The 22,837-nt window shown below is 40.2% G+C and overlaps 1 protein-coding gene across 1 annotated transcript in view; it reads left to right on the plus strand.

Annotated features, from left to right (window-relative positions):
* The window catches only part of GIPC2 (GIPC PDZ domain containing family member 2), a 71,443-nt gene that overhangs the window by 11,730 nt on the left and 36,876 nt on the right, over positions 1–22,837 (plus strand). Inside the window, exon 2 of the mRNA XM_014453556.2 lies at positions 13,925–14,110. Within this exon, the coding sequence (XP_014309042.2) occupies positions 13,925–14,110 (186 nt within the window). The remainder of the gene's footprint in view (positions 1–13,924; positions 14,111–22,837) is intronic.

The raw sequence follows: 22,837 nt of genomic DNA on the forward strand, positions 1-22,837 counted from the left end.
CCGGAATCGAACCTGGGACTCTTGGGTCCACAGGCCGACGCTCTAGCCACTGAGCCAAACTGGTCAGGGCCTGAAATAAAGTTTTTAATAATATTACTTACCTATACACATAATTTTTAAAAATTAATGTATGTCTTACCTCTAATTATTAGAAATAAATATGGACTTTAATATGCAAATACTGGAAAATCTATCTTAGAAGACATAATGTAGCAGTCAGGTGCTTGTACCTAACTTCTAGTGAATAAGTTTGGCTTTAAACAGAGTAAGAGCTTCCGTGCTACCCAGGGAGGGCTCCATACCACATTGTTCTCGGTTCCCACGTAACTTACAGGGAAATTTTCACAAAGTCCAGAGCCCTTGGTGTCCTACCAATGAAGGAGGTGGAATCCTCAAATTCCTTGCAGAAGGAACCCACTTAGGTGGCACCAGCTTTGACTTCCAAATGGAGCAGTACATCTACAAAAGGAAGAGTGATGGCATCTACAGCAGGAATCTGAGCAGCACGTGGGAGAAGTTCTTTTTTTATGGTGAAAATTCAAATAACATGATCAGCATTGTTGTCAGTTACTTGATTTTCTGAAATTATGTACAATCCTTGGTAAGGTTCTGCACAATTACCTTGATTTACAAAGGCAGCCCAGAAAACCAATTAATTAATTAATTTGTTGCAGTTTAAAGAGAAAGAGGAAGGAGGAGCGTTGGGGGGTGGGGGCGGGGAGAGAGAGAGAGAATGAGGTATTTGTTGTTCTACTTTTCTACTTGACTGGGGAAACCTGTAATCTTGGTATATCAGGACATCGCTACCTTGCCAGGACTTCAGGAAAATTCTTAACAAAATATACTTTATCTGTAACACAGAATTAGTGTCTAGGCTTATATAATTACTAGAGGCCTGGTGCATGAAATTTGTGCATGGGGGGAGGGGGGTGTTGTCCCTCAGCCCGGCCTGCATCCTCTCCAATCTGGGACCCCTTAGGGGATGTCTGACTGCCTCTCACACTGGGACCACTGGCTCCTAACTGCTTGCCTGCCTGCCTGCCTGATTGCCCCTAACCCCTCTGCCTGCCTGATTGCCCTTAACCCCTCTGCCTGCCTGATCGTCCCTAACCCCTCTGCCTGCCTGATCGTCCCTAACCCCTCTGCCTGCCTGCCTGATCGCCCCTAACTGCTTCCCTGCTGGCCTGATCGCCCCTAATTGCCTCTGTCTCGCCTTGCACCCAGGACCCACGATTCCCTTTTCTGGCCGGTCGCAGGCACCTGGGACCCAGGCTTCCCTCCCTCTAGCCGGCTGCAGGCACCCGGGACCCGGGCCGGCTTCGCCCTGGCCGGCTGCAGCCACAGGGGACCATGGGTGGGCAGCTTTGCCCGGGCTGCAGCCGCAGGTGCCCGGGACCACGGGGTGGGCAGCTTGTCTCTCTCCTGGGCTACAGGTGCAGGCACTGGCACCCGGGACTGCGGGGTGGGTGGCTTGTCCCTCTTCCAGGCTGCAGCCTGGCTGGTCCCCATTCCTCTCTCGAGAGCTCATTTGTGCCTGGCTGGTCCCCATTCCTCTCTCCCCAATGTTGAGTGTCTGAGCTGTTACGGCATGCTGGCATGAGGGCATGATGACCATTTGCATATTAGGTCTTTATTATATAGGATATACATATATTTTCTTTTCCCAACATGACTCTCTAGTGGGACATTTGAAAATCATGTAGAATGCCAGACAGTTCTTCACTGAGTGGGGCATCTGAGTGATAGAGTTCATATAGGCTTCTTACCTCATCGCCTGTCTTTCCCAAATGCCAGTGGTGTCACGCAAGCATTGTAACAACAAAAAGCCACCACAGAATTTCCACCTGTTTCATTAGAGGCCAGTATCACCCTACCCCCTAGCAATACTGTTTTATGCCAGGTTGCCTGTGGTTAAGTCCTTGCTCTACACTGTGGAGTTAGGAGGTAAGGGGAAAAAAGTGGGAACGCAAGAAAAAGGTTTGGAAACCAGTAGAAAGACCTCCTGTTGGTTTTATAGTCTTAGTTTTAGCAGCAGTATTCTAGGATTGTAATTATACAGAGTGGAACATGTGGTTGGTTTGTTAAATTTGTGATGTTTCAAAATTAGTGACAATTTCACAGGTTTACTGGGTCCTATGATAGATCAGAGAGTCAGGGCGGTAGATGGAAAAGCTTTGAGGTCAGTCCAGTGGGGAAGTGGGTTTCAGGGTAGGGTGGCATGCCCTGGGTTTGATCCTGGAGATGCCACCATATAGCCTCAATTTCTGACTGGGAAAATATAAAAATAATACATTATAGGATTATTGTGAGACTTGAATGAAGTCGCATGTTAGATATCTAGAACAATGGTTCAACAAATGTTACTTCTCTTTCCTTCTTTTCCTAAAAAAATGTGGGTTTTTTTTGTCAATTTATATATATATATATATATATTTGCAATTTTTTCTTATAATTTTTCTCTTCTAGATCTCTATAATTTTAATTCTCCTACCCTTTGCCTAACCCCAGGACATAAAGAAAACACATTTAAAACTATATCTCTATACATGATCCTCAAACTGAGCTTTCTCAGTGTGGAATTCATTTTATAGTAACTATTCTGGACTATTCTGATGAGGCTTCTTCAGGACAGTGTAGTATAAACCTAATAAACCATTTCTATCAACAAAGTGGAAGATCCCAATTAAACTTGAGAAATATTAAATATATTGCTTTATTCAGAATTGTTTTGCATTGCATTTGTCAGTGCTTATTTCTCCTGAGCCAAACATAACTCTTTAGTAAAACTCATATTTCTTTTAGAAAAAAAAACATATTTTTTATTGATTTCAGAGAGGAAGGGAGAGGGAGAGAGAGAGATAGAAACATCAATGATGAGAGAGAATCATCGATCGGCTGCCTCCTGCACACAGACACACCCATCCCCCCCCCCCCCCCCACATACACACACACACTGGAGATGGAGCCTGCAATGTGGGCATGTGCCCTTACCGGGAATCAAACCATGACCTCCTGGTTTATAGGTCAAGCCATCCCGATTGGGCCCATATTTCTTTGTATCCTATTTCTAGGCATAGAGAATTGCTGTGACATGCTTTATCTCAGCATTTAATTCTATTATTCTATTCTCTTTTCCCCACTGAACATTTAGAGCTCATTTGCAATTCTCCCCACACTTATTAAGTCTCCTAGAATCTTAATTGTGCTCAAGTCACAGACACTGATTTTTGCTTTTGGGAAAGATTACTTAGATGTTAAGGGACAGAAAAACTCCACCATTCCTTTTCCTCAACATCCAAATCCTGTGTTTTTATTTTAATTTTAAAATCTCGTGCTGTCTTAATCTTACCACTCTGACGTGGGAATGTGTTTATTTGAGCTCAGTGGTCGGCAAACTGTGGCCCCTTGAGTGTGGCTCTTCCACAAAATACCATGTGCGGGTGTGCACATACAGTGCGGTTGAAACTTCGTGGCCACACTCAAGGGGCCAAAGAGTCGCATGTGGCTCGCGAGCCGCAGTTTGCCGACCTCTATCTGATAGAGGATGCATTCAAAATAGGTGGCCCCATAATTTATATTCCAAACCCAGACCCTTTCCTTCAGAGAGTGAAAGGGGTAACTCACTGGGACCTGTGTTATCCTCAGTGTAACCAAACTGCCCACTAAAAAAGGAGAAGAAAAATATGTGAGAAGGTTTATCATCCACTTGTTAATTAAGCACCAGCAAGACACAAGCCCAGTTTCCTGGGCAGTAAGGAAGGTTCTGAACTGTAGGCATTTAGGGATGAGGTGGGGAGAGGAGAGTGCGGCCCTAAAAATAGAAGCAGGTAGTGAGGACGCAGTGTCAGCACCGAGCCTGGAGCCAGGAGACTCTGGTACTCCCTGTCCTGGCTCTGGCGTGGTGACACATTCCTGGGAGTTGGGATGGAGTCCTGGGGGAGCCTGCCAGCTTCTTCGGGAAGCCTCCTGACACTGCTGGGTCCCCCTCCCCACTTCTCTGCCTGCCCAGTCCCAGGAGTGCCACAGGCAGGCATGGCAGGAATGTTGGCACGCAGAGGGTGGGAAGGAGCTGCTCAGAGTGGGGAGCGGGAGCTGGTAAGAACTCAAGCAAAGGTGACAGTTTTCCACCAGGGCTGTGCCTAGGTGTCTCCGATTCTGTGTCACAATTCTATTTTTGGCAGCTCCTCTCCGCCTCTTCCAGGCCTCAGTTCTTGGGACTCTGTATCCCCGGGGTGGCAGATAGTTCAAAATTGGGCGACCCCGAGCCTAGAAGAATCTTCACATACACGTTCCAGATGTAGGGCTAAACTCACTGTGTCACACTGGCCCTGCCCATTGGCACATTTTTTTTAATGCTTCTCAAATTTTCTAATGCACAATTTAAGGGTTTATGGTAGTCAGTGCGCTAGCCTCCACCCCCTTCCCTCAACTCTTTGTCACCTCTCACCTAGGGAACCTTGTAGTACATTTTCCCTTGTCACCTCTCACCCTGTCACTCTATAGTACATTTTCTTTCAGGTGTCCTAGTTTTAGAAGAAAAAATCAATTTCAATCTTTCTCTCTCAAGATGTTTATAGTTTCACACATGGCCCAGTTTCCCCCCATAAAGTGCTCATCTCTATGGTCAGAAATTTTGTTCTAGGAAATAGTAAGGAGTAGACTTCCCTCCCCCGTCACTCCATCTTGACACCGGAGCGGCTCACCGTGCTTGCTTTTCAGTTTTCCATGATTTATTTGTGTGGTTGTAAAATATCACATGCTTTGCAGACATTTCACTGTAAGGCTGATAAGTCCGCTTCCTGGGCTAATATGAAAACAGTGCTGACCATTCTGAAAACTTTAAAATTGTGTTTAAGGACCCTTTGGGATCCAATGGCCATGTTAAAATAAATTATATTTGTGTATTTATTTGGTAAACTGGAACGTTTGACCACAGGTCTCTTTACTAGTAATGATGATTTATAATATCATGTTTCACAGACCGCCCTGCTGCGTTGCTCTCACTGTTCACATGGAGATGTGAAATGTCTCCTTGCCCTTCCTGTTTTCTTCCTTCCCAAGTGTCCAGCAGGAGGAGGCTTTTGAGAAAAGAAGTGGGTTAGAAAGCTGGAAACTTTGAGGCTGCACCTGACAAGGGGAATAGCAGTGATTTATGATGTCTTTAAAGTTGGCAGGTAACCTTGTAGCATTATTAGACTAGGATGGAGCTCAGATAACTCCTCTGACTGGAAGAATATTGTGGAAGAGGATGCTATTTATAGCGACACGCATTGGATTTATCTTACTTGTTGGGTTAGTGTCTGTGTCATGTCCACAAAGGCAAGACGAACTCCTATGCCCTATTCCTTTAACCTTTTCTGTGTTTCAAGAATTGATTGGAGATTTTGACTTTCTTTGATACATAGTTGCTTTGATTAGACTTCATTAACAAAATAAAATAATTATTTTGCTTACTCTGGGAAGTCATTTGGTAGATTAAGAAATGTGAATTTGATTTCCCCCCCTCTTTTTTTTGGATAAATTATTTTTGTCAAATTATTTTGCTTATTAAAAATACTGGGGGAAGAAAAGTAGTGGTACCAGAGAAGGAAGAGTACAAAGGATGATTCACCTTTTATTTAAGGCGGGCCACTGCTGACCCACGCCTAATTTAGAAGTGAATCATTTACAGAAAGTTCTACACAGTTTGAGGCAGGGCTTTGTACTATATCCTTGTGAAGGTCTAAATAGAGCATACAGTATCAGGTTTCTAAATCTCTGTCTTGGAGCCAATTTTATATCTTTTCTAAACAGTGAAACTTATTTCTAGATGACTGTGACTGTTGACAAGGTTAAGGCAAAGGCACTGTATGATGAAAAAAATGTATTTTTAATAACAAATCTTAGGAATTTATTATGTGTATTATACAGAGATTTTAAATGTCTGTGTTTATAATACAAATAAATTATAATACAAATAAACTTATTGTAAGTTTTATTTTATATTTTAATCCTCACCCGAGGATATGCATATTGATTTTAGAGAGAGGGGAAGAGAGAGAGAGAGAGGAACATCTTTGTGAGAGAGAACATTGTTGGTTGCCTTCTTTATGTGCCCCAACTGGGTATCGAACCCGCAAACTTTTGGTATACGGATGATGCACCCAACTGAACCACACCAGCCAGGGCATAGCTTCTCAGTTTTAAAATGATTTAACTGGAAGAAATAATTTAAAAATTACTTATTTAAAATAGATCAAATTAAATAATGTTATTAATATTTTTATATTTATTAATCACCTAATACATTTGACTTTTAAAGTCCAATTATGCATAGATACTTTTTGTAAGCTGTCTTCACCATTTTTAGGAAGTGGCTGGTTTACTAAATAAACAGTGTATTTGGCTCCATATAGGTAAAAAACCAAAACTGTGTAGTCCCTGCCTTCTAGAGGTTTTAAATTCAAAGCTGAATTTATATTTACATCACCGGTACAGTATTATGGGTTAGAAAAGCCCAAAAGTCCGAATTCCAGTTTTGACTCTGTTATGGACTAGTCATGTGACCCTAGACAAATTACCTAATGGGTCTGAGTTGGTTTTCTCCTGTGCACACAGGGCATGGTAATGCCTGCCTTATAACCTGACTCACAAGACGAGTTGAGCTGATGCTTTAGGAAGTGATCAGTAATTTAGGTGTCCGAACGCAGATATTAGGTGGCAGAGAGGCAAAATTGCCAGGAAAAGAGCCTGGAGTTGAGCCATCAGGGCTGCGGTTACATTTGTACCAAATACTACTTCACCCCAAGCCAGTTTACCTTTCTAAGCCTTTATTTTCTAATCTGTAAAAAAATGGTATACTAATACCACTCACAGAATTGCTGTAAAAATTAAATGAGATAATATGTGAAAGGACCCGGTACACATAAATAATCAATTAGTGTTTCTTTGACCTTACTTTTGATTAAAAAAAAATTCTTCTAGAACTTTATCTCCCCAGTTCCTTCCCTCTCACAGTACTTTACTGGAAGTGGGAGCCATATGTACACTGTGTATAGCTCAGAGGGATGAGCGGGTGCCCCAGCCTGTGACTGTAACTGAAGAATGGTTTGAGTTCTAGAAGTTCCTTGATACAACACATTTATCAAATATTTTTTGGGAGTCATGTTGGATAAGACACACAGAGCTTTAGGGAAGAGTTTTGAGTAACACAAGTCTGCCACTGTGGCTTGGCTAAAGTTACTTCCTCTGTTCAAGCATTCAGAGTAAATGGGTAACCTTTTCCCCAATAATGATTTTGTTCTTAGTTTCAGGTTGTTTTTAGTTCCTGATGTTTTAAGGGTAATTAACCAGACAGAGGTAAGATAAGTTTTTTTTTCTTTTTTTTGAGAAAAAGTCTTTGAGACTTAGATAATAAAAACAGCCCAGATAAAAACCATGGTCATTAACAAAGGAAATATAATCCAAGTGGTTTTCTTGGGTATAAAGATGTGGTATTAACTTCTGATGAAAGTATGGCTTAGTTAATTACCAGGTTTATTATTATTACTAGAGGCCCGGTGCACAAAAACTTGTGCACTTGGGGGGGTTCCCTCAGCCCAGCCTGTGCCCTCTCGCAGTCTGGGACCCCTCGGGGGATGTCCACCTGCTGGCTTAGGCCCGCTCAAGGAGCGGGCCTAACCTGGCAGTCAGACATTCCTCTGGCAGCCCAGGAGCCCTCGGGGATATCCAGCGGGGAGCAGGCCTAAGCTGCAATCGGACATCCTTAGCGCTGCTGAGGAGGCGGGAGAGGCTCCTGCCACCACCGCTGTGCTGGCACCTGTCAGCCTGGCTTGTGGCTGAGCAGAGCTTCCCCTGTGGGAGCACACTGACCACCAGGGGGCAGCTCCTGCATTGAGCATCTGCCTCCTGGTGGTCAGTGTGTGTCATAGTGACCAGTCATTCTGCTGTTAGGGTCAATTTGCATATTACCCTTTTATTATATAGGATTATGCACTACCTTTTCTTGTTTTCTATAATGACATTGGCTGATATTTCTATAATGCTTATTTTAGAAAATGTAAAAAGGTAGCAAGGTTCTTGGGGGTAGATTGAGATGTAGGAAAGTAGTATTAAAATATTTAGTAACACTGCTGTTTCAGATAACCACAAGAGGTAACTGTTCCAGTTGCTTATACTTAAAATCATATCCACAAATAATGTAATATAAGCACAAACCCATCATTTCTTCCAGAGATTTTTGGAACATGTGGAATCTTGGGCCAACCCAGTTCCTGTTTAAGGAAAGCATTAAACAAAAGAAAGTTGAAAATGAACTTCCTGGAGTTTTAGAAATGAATTTTAATGTGTTTTTGAGACATTTGTAATCTGTTTGTGGTATGTTAATAGGCTCTACACAGTAATTCAGACTTTTATCATCCTAGCCATATTGAGTTTCAAGGATGAATAATCATAACTCTGTGAGAAGAACTATATAGTAGCAATTGGTATATAAAGGCATGTTAGATTACTGTCTATGAATTATCTTCAACAACAAAGAAAATTGAAGGATAATGTAATTTATGGGGGGAAATGAAATTTATTCTGGTTGTGACATTAAAAAGCAGCAAAATCTGTTATCTGTAGGAAAAGTAATGCAATTTAAGAAGCTGTTAAGCATAGGTATATTATTCAAGAAGCACCTGTATTCCAGGAATAATAACAATAACTTTTATATAGAACTTTTTAGTTTAAATAGCACTTTTATATACACCTGGCCAGCGTGGCTCAGTGGTTGAGCATTGACCTATGAACCAGGAGGTCACGGTTTGATTCCTGGTCAGGGCACATACCCGGGTTGCGGGCTCGATCCCCAGTAGGGGGCATGTAGGAGGCAGCCTATCAATGATACTCTCTCATCATTGATGTTTCTCTCTCTCTCACTCTACCTTCCTCTCTGAAATAAATAAAAAATGTTTAAAAAGTATCTCAATTTTTATATTTATTATATGTTGAAATTATATTTTGGGTGTATGGGATTATATAATTGAGGAAATTAGATTAATTTCAACTATTTACTTTTGTTAGTGTGATTGTTAGAAGATTGAATTATGTGGTTTGAGTTACACTTCTATTGGGCATTGCTGCTCTAGAAAATTGAACCATCATGAGTACTCCATCTCTCCTATTAATATTGGCAATGATGGTGGTACAACACCAAATACACAGTAGGTACCCCAGAAGATGTTAAGCATTACAGTTTATAATGAACAACCTCAGAAAGGTTTATCTAATGGATAGATATTTTTCCTTATATGACACCTTGCCTTGAGAGTACTACATCTTATCTAGTGTACATATACTCTGGAAGCAAATATTTCTTCAAGGAACATTGATAATATAACTGCCTCACTGTATTTTTTCTTTTTTAAAAATATTATTTTAAAAAATATTTTACCGTTAAGCATTTATAACTGTGCTAATTGTATGTATAAAATCATAATTTTCTCATCTACAAAATGAGGATAATACAACCCAGGACACAGGTATGCTGTATTCAATGAGATAAGTGAATGTGTACTGTGAATGCCATTGGGATATAGCCTGAGCAGGACACTGTTAGACATTCTAGGAGAGAGGAAGATGACCAGGTTCTCACCTCTCTCAGAGTGAGAGTGACAAATATGTGTTACAGCAACTGGACTTCAAGGCAAGGCGACTCAGACACTGCACTGAGCTACGAGATTTAGATGACGTGAGAAAAGTGGAAAGCATGATCGTTTCCACCTGGGCAGTCACATTTGAACAGAGTGTCAATGGACGAGGGCATAGGGATGGATGGGCAGACAGGCATTTTAGATTTTGAATTGAAGGAAATGTATGAATGAAAGTAGGAAAGTTTACAATATGTATTTGAGTTTCCTTTGGTTTAAATATTCATGGATTTTAATAAATGACAACTGGCTCATGTTGCCTCATGGTACCTCAGTGGAGCCTCTGCCAGCCAGGCAGTGCCTTGCCTATGGGGAATGGCCATACTCTTTGTACATCCAGAGTGCAGCTCAGAACCTGGCAAAGGCAGGGGCCCCAAGTGGTGAGTAGATGAATGCAACATTTAGAATGTGGTGTTTCACTTTCTTATTTTTTAGTTCAAAATACAGTACAGAGGATGTGTTTGAATTTCTAGATCTTTATCACATACTTACAGATAGATTTGCTGATAGTTGTGCATTGCGGTTGTGTGAGTGTTAGGTTTTTATTCTCCCATGAAGAGTTGATCTGAAGCCATGGAGCTTTATTTACCTGCTGCTGATGAGGGCTGGCTCTTACTCCACCTCCCAGGGACGGTTACATTCCTGCAACACAGCTTCCCGTGGAGCTCCATTCCATGAAGGGTATAGCTGGCTCCACTCCTTCCTCCAGAAAAAAATGACACCTTCCCTGCCAACTGTTGGCTACCTGGAATGGAACATTATTTTGCAGGGGAGGGAGCACAATGGAAAATGGGTATACCTACAGGAAATCTAACTGCTCTGCAGTGAAGCATGTGAAAAATGGAAAGAAAGGAAGCAGCTTACGAATTAGAATTTCATTTTGTGTGCGACTTCCTTTTTAGGTCCCCCCTCCCCCCGCTCTGTTATATTATCAGTAAGTTTTAATGTTTTATTTCCTGTCTACCTGGTAATTTGCTTTTATATTAGTGGTGTTTTGGATCCACTATGAATACCATGAACAGATTCATGGGAAAAGAACAAGGAGAAAAACCAGGTTTATTTCTTTGTTCTCATCATTTTGAGAAAGGAAGTCAGGAAAAGCTGTTTTCTATGCATACTCCTTTCATTCTCCACCCATTCTTAATGATTTTTGTTAGTGGACTAATTAAACCATTGGTTTTACCATTAAAATAAGAAATATGAGCCATTCTCGTCTTGAATGACTTTTTTTCCCTGTGAATAAAGCAATTTTTACAGTAGGGAACATTTGCAAAAACGTAATAACTTCAAAGTCAAATATATTATGTTCTCCCTGAGAACACAAAGGGTTAAATTTAAAGGCCAACCAGTTAGCACAGCTCATAGACTTGGATGAAAAGAGAAAAGGGTGGGGGCAAATGGGACTACATCAAAATAAAAAGCTTCTGCACAGCAAAAGAAACCATCAACAAAACAACAAGAAAACCCACCTCAGCCCTAACCGGTTTGGCTCAGTGGATAGAGTGTCAGCCTGCAGACTCAAAGAAAACCCACCTCGTGGGAAAACATATTTGCCAACGTCATATCTGATAAGGGCTTAATCTCCAAAATTTATAGGGAACTCATACAACTTAACAAAAAGAAGATAAACAATCCAATCAAAAAATGGGCAAAGGATCTAAATAGACACCTTTCAAAAGAGGACATTCAGAAAGCCAAGAGACATATGAAAACATGCTCAAAGTCACTAATCATCCGAGAGATGCAAATCAAAACAACAATGAGGTACCATCTCACACCTGTCAGAATGGCCATCATCAACAAATCAACAAATGACAAGTGCTGGAGAGGATGTGGAGAAAAAGGAACACTTGTGCACTGCTGGTGGGAATGCAGACTGGTGCAACCACTATGGAAGGCAGTATGGAGGTTCCTCAAAAAATTGGAAATGGAACTCCCATTTGACCCTGTGATCCCACTTCTAGGAATATATCCCAAGAAACCAGAAACACCAATCAGAAAGGATATATGCACCCAGATGTTCATAGCAGCACAATTCACCATAGCTAAGATCTGGAAACAGCCTAAGTGCCCATCAGTAGATGAATGGATTAGAAAACTGTGGTACATCTACACGATGGAATACTATGCTGCTGTTAAAAAGAAGGAACTCTTACCATTTGCAACAGCATGGATGGAACTGGAGAGCATTATGCTAAGTGAAACAAGCCAGTCAATGAAGGAAAAATACCACATGATCTCACTCTTTCGTGGATAATTAAGACCATTACAAACTTTCGAACAATAATAAATACAGTGGCAGAGCTGCCTCAAACTGATTGTCGAACTGCAGTGGGAAGGCCAGGGAGGGTTGGGGGACAGGAGGGAGGGGAGTAAGAGATCAACCGAAGGGCTTGTATGCATCCATATAACCATAACTAATGGACATAAGACACTGGGGGGTAAGGGAGGGCAGGGGCTTGTCAAGGGTGGTGGGGGGGGAAAGGACACTTATGTAATACCCTTTGTAATACTTATAGCGAAAAATAAAAAAAAAATAAAATGCTAGCTACAAGCTAAAAAAAAAAAAAAAAAAAGAAAAGAGAAAAGGGTGGGGGCAGTAGTTTTCCTTGTAGGCCAGCGGTTCTCAACCTGTGGGTCGCGACCCCTTTGGGGGTCGAATGACCCCTTCACAGGGGTCACCTAAGACCATCGGAAAACACATATATAATTACATATTGTTTTTGTGATTAATCACTATGCTTTAATTATGTTCAATTTGTAACAATGAAAATACATCCTGCATATCAGATATTTACATTACAATTCATAACAGTAGCAAAATTACAGTTATGAAGTAGCAATGAAAATAATTTTATGGTTGGGGGTCACCACAACATGAAGAACTGTATTAAAGGGTCGCGGCATTAGGAAGGTTGAGAACCACTGTTGTAGGCTTTTATTCAGTACCCTGCGGGCCTCTTCCCCTGTCCTCATCACTAGCTTCATTCACACACCTCTGAGGTTTGGTCAGAGCTGTGCAGGCCACGCTGGACTCTTAATTGTATAGCAGGGAGAGCTGTTTCTATTCAGATACATTTTGATGTGGCTTAAAAAGAAGTGCCTTTAAAATCTCCACACAGCTTTCCAGTGTTCTAGTTTTTTATTCTTTCTTTACCATCATGTGAATTTGGCAAGCTGCATTACACGCTCCAGAATTCAGTTTCCTCTTTTTTAAAATTAAGGAATTGGATTAATCTGTAAGGTTCATTTTGGACATTTTTATTTTAGCCCCTCATTCACTAATTAAATTACCTTTCTCAAGCACTGTAATGTAAAATAAAATTTTCCTCATTAACATTTTGTTACCAGTTTTTAAAAATAGGCTTGCATGTATTTTCATTGTGGCATAGAGAGCATGACCTGACCTTTGGGAACACAACCTTTGATTTCAGCACTGTAAATGGGAGTGACAGAAGATTAAACCACTTTGAAATTGGCAAGACCTGAACTCAATCTTGACTGACAAGTACTGGCTTAGTGACCAAAGGCAAATTATTTACTCTCACTAAGACTCAATTTCCTCATCTGTAATATGAAGATGATAATGTATTTATAAAGTTATTGTGAGCATTAAAGCAGATAATGGATGTAATTTGCCTATCACAGAGTCTGGTTTATGGGGAACAATAAAAAGTACCTAATATTGTTGATATAACCTTTTTTCAAAAAAATTTTTTTTTCAATTACCGTTTACATTTAATGTTATTTTGTATTAGTTTCAGGTGTTCAGCATTGTAGGTAGACAATCCCATACCCTACAAAGTGTTCCCCTGAAATTTCCAGCACCTGACCACGCTATTGACAATATTTCCTACCCTGTACTTTACTGATATAACTAACCTCTTATGTCATAAATCAGGGACTATTTCATTCAAATTTTTATTTATTTATTTATTTATTTATTTATTTTTATTTTTTAAAATGTATTTTATTGATTTTTTACAGAGAGGAAGGGAGAGGGATAGAGAGTTAGAAACATCAATGAGAGAGAAACATTGATCAGCTGCCTCCTGCACACCCCCTATTGGGGATGTGCCCAAAACCAAGGTACATGTCCTTGACGGGAATCGAACCTGGGACCCTTCAGTCTGCAGGCCGATGCTCTATCCACTGAGCCCAACCGGTTAGGGCCAAATATTTATTAAGTAAATGAATGACCAGAATGTTTTCCTGATGGAAACTGACCTGAAATGTTTTTTTTCTTCTTGCAGATCTTATATTGCACTTTAAACACACCTAAAGTTGACATGGAAAAACTCTTAGGATCACAAATAGGTCTTGAAGATTTCATATTTGCCCACGTGAAAGGGATCAAAAAAGAAGTGAATGTGTATAAATCTGAGGATTCACTTGGCCTCACCATTACAGATAATGGTACTGGCTGTGCTTTCATAAAGGTAAGTCTGAAAAAATTCCTGTGTGACCTGAGAGTAACAGTTAAGAAAATCTACCAGGTCAAAGACAGTTGGAAATGAACTTCAGGGTGAGAGCCCTTTAAGAAGGGATAGATAGATTGGTAATGTTTCATTAAAAAATGTTTTAAATACATCATTTTTTGTTTACCCTTTCCTTGAGTTTCTTCTGTTCAGTTTAAACTTCCTCTAGAATTTAGAACTTACTGAGAAACTGGCCCTGGTGCCTACTCATCCATATGAGCTCTCTTAGTTCTGTAGTTCATTAACATCTGATGGTTTCCATGCGATTTCCTGATTTAGTGTTATTTCCAAGTGCACATACTTTTGGCCATCTTATTTACTTCTTTAAAAAAGCTCTTCAAACTTTTCTAAATGTTATAATTCTTTTATCAAAATAGAAAGAGAGCACTATGGAGCTGCAAAGGCAAGAGAAGGAAGTTTGAAATGGTATAAAAAAACTATAAGAACAGGAGTGGCAAAAAGAAAAGTAGATTCATCTCTTAAAAATAACAGTTACATTATTGTAATAAGTAGTTGTAAGAATACTGACTTATCATGAACCTGGCACTTTGCATACGTTTTCTCATTTAATCCTTATAATAGTTCTATTTGGTTGGTACTGTGTTTTTCATTTTATTTACTTTCTTGTTGAGGTGTAACAAATTTTTAATGTACAGCTTAATGAATATTTATATACTTACTCATATGTAACCACCACCCAAATGAAGGAAAATTTAATTTCTACCACCCAGAAGGCTCCCTTGTGCCCCTTCCCAATCAGTATTTTTAGCTCTTCCCCACAAAGATAGCCACTCTTCTGACCTCTATCACCATAGTTTGTTTTGCTTGTTCTTGAACATCATATAGGTAGCATATATTATGTACTCTACTGTTCCTGGCTTCTTTTGTTCAACAAAATGTCTGAGATTCATACATGGGCACTGTTATCAACCTCTGTTTTACAGATGTAGAAAACAGGACCAGGAGGTTTAAGTAGCTTGCTCTAAGTTTTCCAGCTGGACAAATTCAGGATTTGACTCCAAGAGATCTGACTCCAGAGCTGGCAATCCTCCTACCGAGCTAAGAATACATGATAAACTTCATGCAATAGAGCATGCTTCCATGCCTGTATTTTGTCAGAATCCTGGATTTGCTGATGCACTGTCATCATTACAAAAATAGTCTTAGGGAAGTTATCTTCTTAATTGTAAATAGTACTTTATTTAACTTCCCGTTTGATAGAATGGCTATTTTTAGCTCTGCAAAAGATATGACAGTGCTGAAGGTTGAGTGGGTGACCAAATGGAAAATCGGTGAGTTGGAAAGTCATGTGGGATTATCTGGGGGAAGCTCAGGACATGGGGCACACGCAGCAATGCCTTTCTAATGTCAGCAGGGAAGGGCTTGGAAGTTTTGCAAACATGCGTGGATTTTTTTATATCTTAGCCTCTGATGTTCAGAGCTTGTGTTTCTATTTTTTATTTAATGCCTTGTCAAACACGTGCCTGCTTCAGAGCTCTAGTCATTGGCCCTGTAGAGACAGAGAACATGATGGCAAAAAGGTGGTACATACAAACTGCTGACATATAGTTCAACTTAGAAGAGAAGTGAATATTATACTGTGTACATGGTTGGTGGGATTTTCTAAAAATTGAGGGGGGATAATTTCAAACTTACTGAAAGAATGTAACAATAACATGAAGAACTCCTATAAAGCCCTTTACTCAGATCTCCAATTTTTACCGTATGCTACATTTGCTTTCTTCTTCTCTCTCTCACACATGTATTATATGTACAGGCACACTCATAGACATATATGTAATTTCCCTGAACCATTTGAAAAAGTGGATTGCATATGTCATCTCTTTATCCCTTAATACTTCAGAATGTAGTTACTGAGCACAATGATGTTCTCTTATATATAACTACTAGAGGCCCGGTACATGGAATTCATGCACAGGATGGGGTGGGTGTCCCTTAGCGCGGCCTGCACCCTTTCTAATCTGGGACCCCTTGGGTGATGTCTGACAGTTGGACATGCCTTTCACAATCCGGGACCGGGGCAGCTTTGCCTGGGCCACAGCCACAGGTACCCAGGACCAGGGGCAGGGCAGCTTTGCCAGGGCCCAGCTTTGTCAGGAAGGACGTCCGGAAGGTCATCCAGAAGACATCTGGTCTAATTAGCATATTACCCTTTTATTGGTATAGATATTACAACTATGAAATTCAGGAAATCTGTCAGTGACAAATGCTTTTAAACTAATCTAATGTGTCCATATTGCAATTTTATCAGTTGTCCTAATAAATTCCTCTATAGCTCCCCCCCGACCCCCCGGTATAGATCCAATATAGGATCATGGGTTTCATTTAGTTGTCATGTCTTTTTAGTCATCTTTATTCTAGAAAAGTTCCTCAGCCTTTTATATAATATCCCTCAATTTGGGCTTTTCTGATTTTTCCTCATGTTGAAAAGCAGGTTACACATTTTTGGCAGGAAAATTAGATAAGTGATGTTGTGTCCTTCTCAGTGTACTACATCAGAAGGTGTGTTGTGTTGGTTTGTCTCATTTATGACGTTAATTTTTGTCACTTGTCTAAGTTAGTGTCTGCCAGTCTTACACACTGCAGAGTTAAATTTTCTTTTGCAGCAATTTGTAGGGAGATACTTTGAGATTATGAAAATATCCTGTTCTCTTACTTGTACCCCACAGATTTTGCATCTATTGGTAAGTTTTGCCTGAATTATAATGGTTGCAAAATGGCAGTTTTTCTAATTTCATTATTCCTTATATATTTCTTTAAAACCTTCTTAATGATAAAAGCACTCCACTTATTTTTTGGCTTATCTATTATCAGCACGGACAGGTGGTTTCTTATTTTATTCAGTGGGTTATGGTCCATTACTATTGTTTACTTTGATGCTGAAATCCTCTGAGAGTGGCCTGCAGGAAGCCCCTTCAGCTGCTCCTGTATCCTTTTGACATAGCTCCTGTCATTTTGGTGAGCAGTTCCTTCCTTTTGGCACAAGAGGTTCTAGTTTCATCTTATACATTTTTTCCCCAGGTCTGGAATCAACCATTTCTGTAAGGAGCTCTTGTTTTTTAGTGAGGACTGATATTTCAAAATCAAGATTGGATACTTGTTGTACTCATTCATTCAGTGTCACTGTTTCTAGGTCCTTTCAGGGGCAGGGTTAGAAAACATGCATTTTAGAATTTATAAATTTACTAGAGGCCCGATGCATGAAATTCTTGCAAGAGTAGGCCTTCGCTGCCTCGATCCGCCCCTTGCAGCTGAGGCAGCTGCCTCAATCCTCCCTCGCAGCTGCAGATGCCTCGACCCCTCTCTTGCAGCCACGGTGGCTGCAGCCCCAGCTTCGTCCTGGAAAGATGTCCGGTCTAATTAGCATATTACACTTTTATTATTGTAGATTATTATACTTCCAATTATATTCCTGTCCCGCAGAGTTCTCCTAGGCTTCCCCATACTTTTCAAAATCATTGAAATACTTTCTCAGAATAGTTTTAGAATTGCTATATTCATACTGTGAAAAATAGGCCTATTAAGAAGAGTTTAGGATTTGTATGCATCTTTTGTCTTTAAACTAAATGGATGTATATAATCAAAGGATTCTATTCAAAAGTTTCTGGGAATTGGTTTTCTCCTGCTCCCACGGCCCACATAATTGTTATTCATTTGAAATACTGTTGATTCCAATTGCTTCTCTCAGTTGAGGTTGAGTTATTCCTCTCATTCTTGTTGACTTATTTTTTTTCTGAATATGTAAAATATTAATATGATTCAAAAGTCAAAACTATGTTAAAAGATATTCAGAGATGTGTTACTCTCCCCTCCCCTCCCCCCTTCTATCCCAATACTCATTTCCCCCACTCGGTAGAAGTAATCAATTTCATTAATTTCTGGCTCACCATTCCCGAGTTTATTTTTGCCAAGATAAGCGGAAAAAAAGGGACTTTGCAGGAGTTTAGCATGGTCCCTGTGCAAGGATGATATGCAATCTTCTCTGTATAGTTCCAGTTTTAGTGTATGTGCTGCTGAAGTGAGTATTTGATATGCTTTTAGTGGTGGCTGGAAGTTGGGTAGGTACAAGTCAGAATAGGAGAGTGTGGTAGGGCTTCAGACAAGGGGAAGGTCAGGAGGGAGGATTCCATGCCTAGGAAGGCAGTGTAGTGTAATGCATAGGAACATGACTTACAATCAGATAGGCCTGCTTTTAGTCTAGGTTTAACCACTCATTGACTTGCTGCGTGACCTTGGACAAGTCATTAAACCTCTCTATGCCTTCTCTCAAATGGGAATATTAGCACCTACTTTATAGGATTATTTAGGTATAAAATGATGACACATATGAAATGTTTTACATACTTATAATTGACTAGAGGCCTGATGCATGAAAATCGTGCAGGAATAGGCCTTCCTTCCCCTTGCTGCTGGCACCGGCTTCTCTCTGGCACCCAGGACTTAGGCTTACCTGCGGCTGCCAGTAGGCACCCGAGACCCAGGCTTCCCTCACAGACCCGGCTTCGTTGGGAAGGTCGTCCGGAAGGTCGTCTGGTCTAAATAGTATATTACCCTTCTATTATTATAGATAGCTAGTATCTGAATAATAGTAATAATAACACATCATCACATAATTAAGAGATGAGATCAATGCAGATAAATATATTGAATAGTTCTGTATGCTCCAAACTCTTCAGGTGAAAAGACAACAGACTTAAACATTTATGATTTTAGGAAAAATTATATATATATATATATATGTATATATATAAAATCAGTCAGAAAATTGAGTATATTTAAAGAACAAAATTTTTACATTCCTATAACATTTTAAGACTGGATTTGGCAAACATTTTCTATAAAGGGCCAGATAGTAAATATTTTAGGGTTCATTATAATTTAAGATCACACACTCTCTGTTGCAACTACTCAGCTCAGCCATTGCAGCACAGAAGCAGTTATATACAACACTTAAATGATGAGCATGGATGTATTCTATATAAGTACAACCTTATCTATAGGCACTGTAATTTGAATTTAGTATAATTTTCACGTGTCACAACTATTCTCCCCCCCCCCCAACCATTTAAAATGTAAAAATCACTCATTTCTCATGAGCTATATAAAAACAAGTGGCTATATGAGCCATTGTTAGCTGCTTCCCTAGTTTAAGAGAAGACTTATACTTTGACTCAAAATAGAAATAAGGGCTTATACCAGGTGATTAAGGAATGAGGCTAAATTGACTTAAGAAAACTAAATTTATTTTGAATTAAGTGATTTATAAATAAACACAAAATGGTCATTATAGAATATCCTCTTGTAGAAATCTTTATGATTTGGGGTACTTTTACGTTAGTAGAATTAAGTCAATCACATTTTATGCAGCATGATCATTATTTTGAGAAATATGGTACTTATATATTTCTAACTTTTTTATTACTTAATTATCCAGAACTAATAATCAGCAAGGTTGGAAACATGCAAGTTCAAGGGGTCAGAGGGTTCTAGGATGGAGGTTAGAACCTGTGAGAAGAGGCATGTGAAGCCAGAAGAGAAGTAGTGATCTGAGGAATTAGCTAATGTTTGAGGTCCAGAAGCTGTGATATGGATGAAGAACAGCTTTAGGAGAAGTGAGCAAAAGTAAAGTGGAAAGGTGGGGTTGTCAAAAAAGAGATTGCAGAGTTCAAAGGTGATAGGTCATTTTCTCCCCCAGCTTTATTGAGATATAATTGACATATATAACATTATGCAAGTTTAATATGGACAGCATATTGATTTGATACATTTATATATTGCCAATGATTACCAAAGTGATAGATCATTTTGGACAGCTATAACCCAAAACTCTGCTCTTGGGGTCATCTCATCTGACTTTTTTTTTTTAAACTAGATATTTGATCTTGGGTTAGTTAGATCTGTCTGATTCTTAGTGTTTTGTGGAAAGAGCATGGCATTTTATAGTTATACCACTTCCATTTGAAACCCAATTCTGCTGTTTATTAGCTGTGTTATTTTGGGTAAGCCATGTTTCATTGTGCTTTGATTTCCTCATCCACTAATGGGATATTAAATATTCCCCTCCTAGATTTGTTGAGAGGACCAAATGAAATAATTATTTACAAATGTGAGTAAGGTTTCAGGGCAGTATTGGGAGGGTCAGCACAGATCTCAAAGTTGCTGACCATGGCGGTGGGGCCTGCAGCTCAAACAACTTTGAATCTGGTGCTTAAGACTTTCGGGGGGTTGGGGGGGTGGGAGGTCACCTTAGAGTTCTGCTGATACCTGTGAGGAGAAGACAGAGTTCTGTAAATATATGGGGTGTAATAATGGAAGATACTATCATAATGTCTGAAATGGTTGGGAATCTCTAAGTTTAATAATGTTGTAAATTCCTATCTTCCAAAAATATATTTAATGTCTTTGCTTTTTTCAGCATCAACCTCCAAAGTCAGGTGAAGGAAAGTTCTGAGTGTTACAGTGAATGATATTAAGTGATGCAGTAAATATAAGCATAGAATTAATGCCTCTTTTTACCCCTTCCTAATCCTTTGTGCCTGAGTAGCTCTTTTAGCAATATTATTAATCTCTATCAAATTATGGTTATGATTATCAAAGCATATTAGATTTCAGAAATTTGTCTCAATTGCCACTTCCTTCTTTATCTACTTAGGAAGCTAAGGCTCAGGTACATATAATTAATGTCTCCCATTTTGCTTCTGTATCTGGTTCACCTTATGGTACTCTTCCTCCAAGTTTCTTACGTTGACTTTCCTGTCTCTTCATCCCAGATCCGTATCTGCTGCCCGTGATGATTACATATGCTTTGACTTTTCTCTTGCTCACCTGGATTCTCACCTGCTGACTTCTGCCTCTCCTCCCTCTGTCTGGGCACTCTTCTGGTGGCTTCCGTGGCTACTCACAGGGCCAGGTGACCCTACATTTCTGTTACTCTGCCCTTTAATTTACCGGTAAGATTCATACAGGTCTTTAAAGAGTTTTATTTAGTTAGTTTTATATAACACTTATTTTTAACAAAATTATAACCATGTCTTAAATGAAAAATTATATGTAAACCTAAAACTGTATGGTACAGTTGATTGAGAAAAATAGGTTCAGAATGTATCAAGAAATAACTTAGAATAAAAATTAAGAAAAAAGTCAAGAGTTACAGATTTCCACATTCTCTAGTGCTTTAAGAATGGTTAGGTGACAGAATATTAGGGATTTCTTTGGTTGAGAATATTACAGATGTCCCCCATTTCCCCCTCTTTGCCCCCCCTCCACCTGGCTCCCACCCCACCCCAGGCCTTTTACTTCACCATTGTCTGTGTTTATGGGCTATGGAGATTTTTTGTTTGTTTGATCTTTGGATTCTAGTGTTCTGTTTAATCTGGCTTATGTTTCTGTGAGTAGTGTGTTGTAGTTACCCTTCTTTGTTTCCATAGCTTATAAGGCTAATGTGCACTTATAATAAAACAATGCCAGTTAGATTATGACATTTCTGGTTTCTTTGCTTTATAATGAACTATTGTAATAATATTGATAAGTTCTGTTTGAATCAGCATTATTGTGTCATTGGCATAAAGCATAGTAACTATTACAATGAACATAGCAGTGCTTTTAAAATTTCAGGGTAAAAAAGAAACCTGTTGTGAGTTTTGGAATATTAGTAATAAAATTTAAAAATTAAAAATGCCCAACTTTCCCAGGTTAGTCTTTTACAACTTTTTTTCTTTTGCCAATATTATGGAGAAGCTGGGGTACATTAGATCAATTTCTCTCTTAACTATTGTACACAGTGATCCATTAGCCAGCTGATTCAGATGTTATTCTTTCACCTGGCAAGAGTGAAGAGAGGCCCAGTGCACGAAATTTGTACACTGGGGGGAGGGGTCCCTCAGCCAGGCCTGTGCCCTCTCGCAGGGGAGCGGGCCTAAGCAGGCAGTTGGACATCCTTAGTGCTGCTGCGGAGGTGGGAGAGGCTCCCACCACTGCCGCTGTGCTCGCCAGCCGTGAGCTCGGCTTCAGATGAGCAGTGCTCCCCTTTCGGAGTGCACTGACCACCAGGGGGCAGCTCCTACATTGGAGCTGTGGTCAGTGCGCATCATAGTGACCAGTTGTTCTGCCGTTTGGTCAATTTGCATATTAGCCTTTTATGCCTTCGGGATCAAGCCAAAACCGGCTCTCCGACACTCCCCGAGGGCGCAGGCCAGGCCGAGGGACCCCACCAGTGCACGATTGGGGCCGGGGAGGGACACGGGAGTTTGGCCAGCTGAGGAGGGACCGAGGGAGGGCTCCAAGGCATGTCCGGTCCGTCTTGCTTAGTCCCGATCAGCCAGACCCCAGCAGCAAGGTAACCTACCAGTCAGAGCGTCTGCCCCCTGGTGGTCAGTGCACGTCAAAGCGACTGGTCAACCGGTCGACTGTCTGCCCCCTCTTGACCAGTGCACATCATAGCGAGCGGTTGAGCAGCCTTAGCATATCATTAGCATATTATGCTTTGATTGGTTAAACAGATGACCGATCAACTGGACACTTAGCATATTAGGCTTTTATTATATAGGATAGCAGCAGCCCCTGGTATTCCTATCCTATTATTCCCAGGAAGGATTTGTGACACCTGAGGCTGATCGTGGCCTTCATTTTGCTCAATTCCTTACCTTTGTGGAGGAACTTGTCCATCCT

Source organism: Myotis lucifugus, unplaced genomic scaffold, assembly GCF_000147115.1.
Source record: "Myotis lucifugus unplaced genomic scaffold, Myoluc2.0 scaffold_25, whole genome shotgun sequence".
Lineage (NCBI taxonomy): Eukaryota > Metazoa > Chordata > Mammalia > Chiroptera > Vespertilionidae > Myotis > Myotis lucifugus.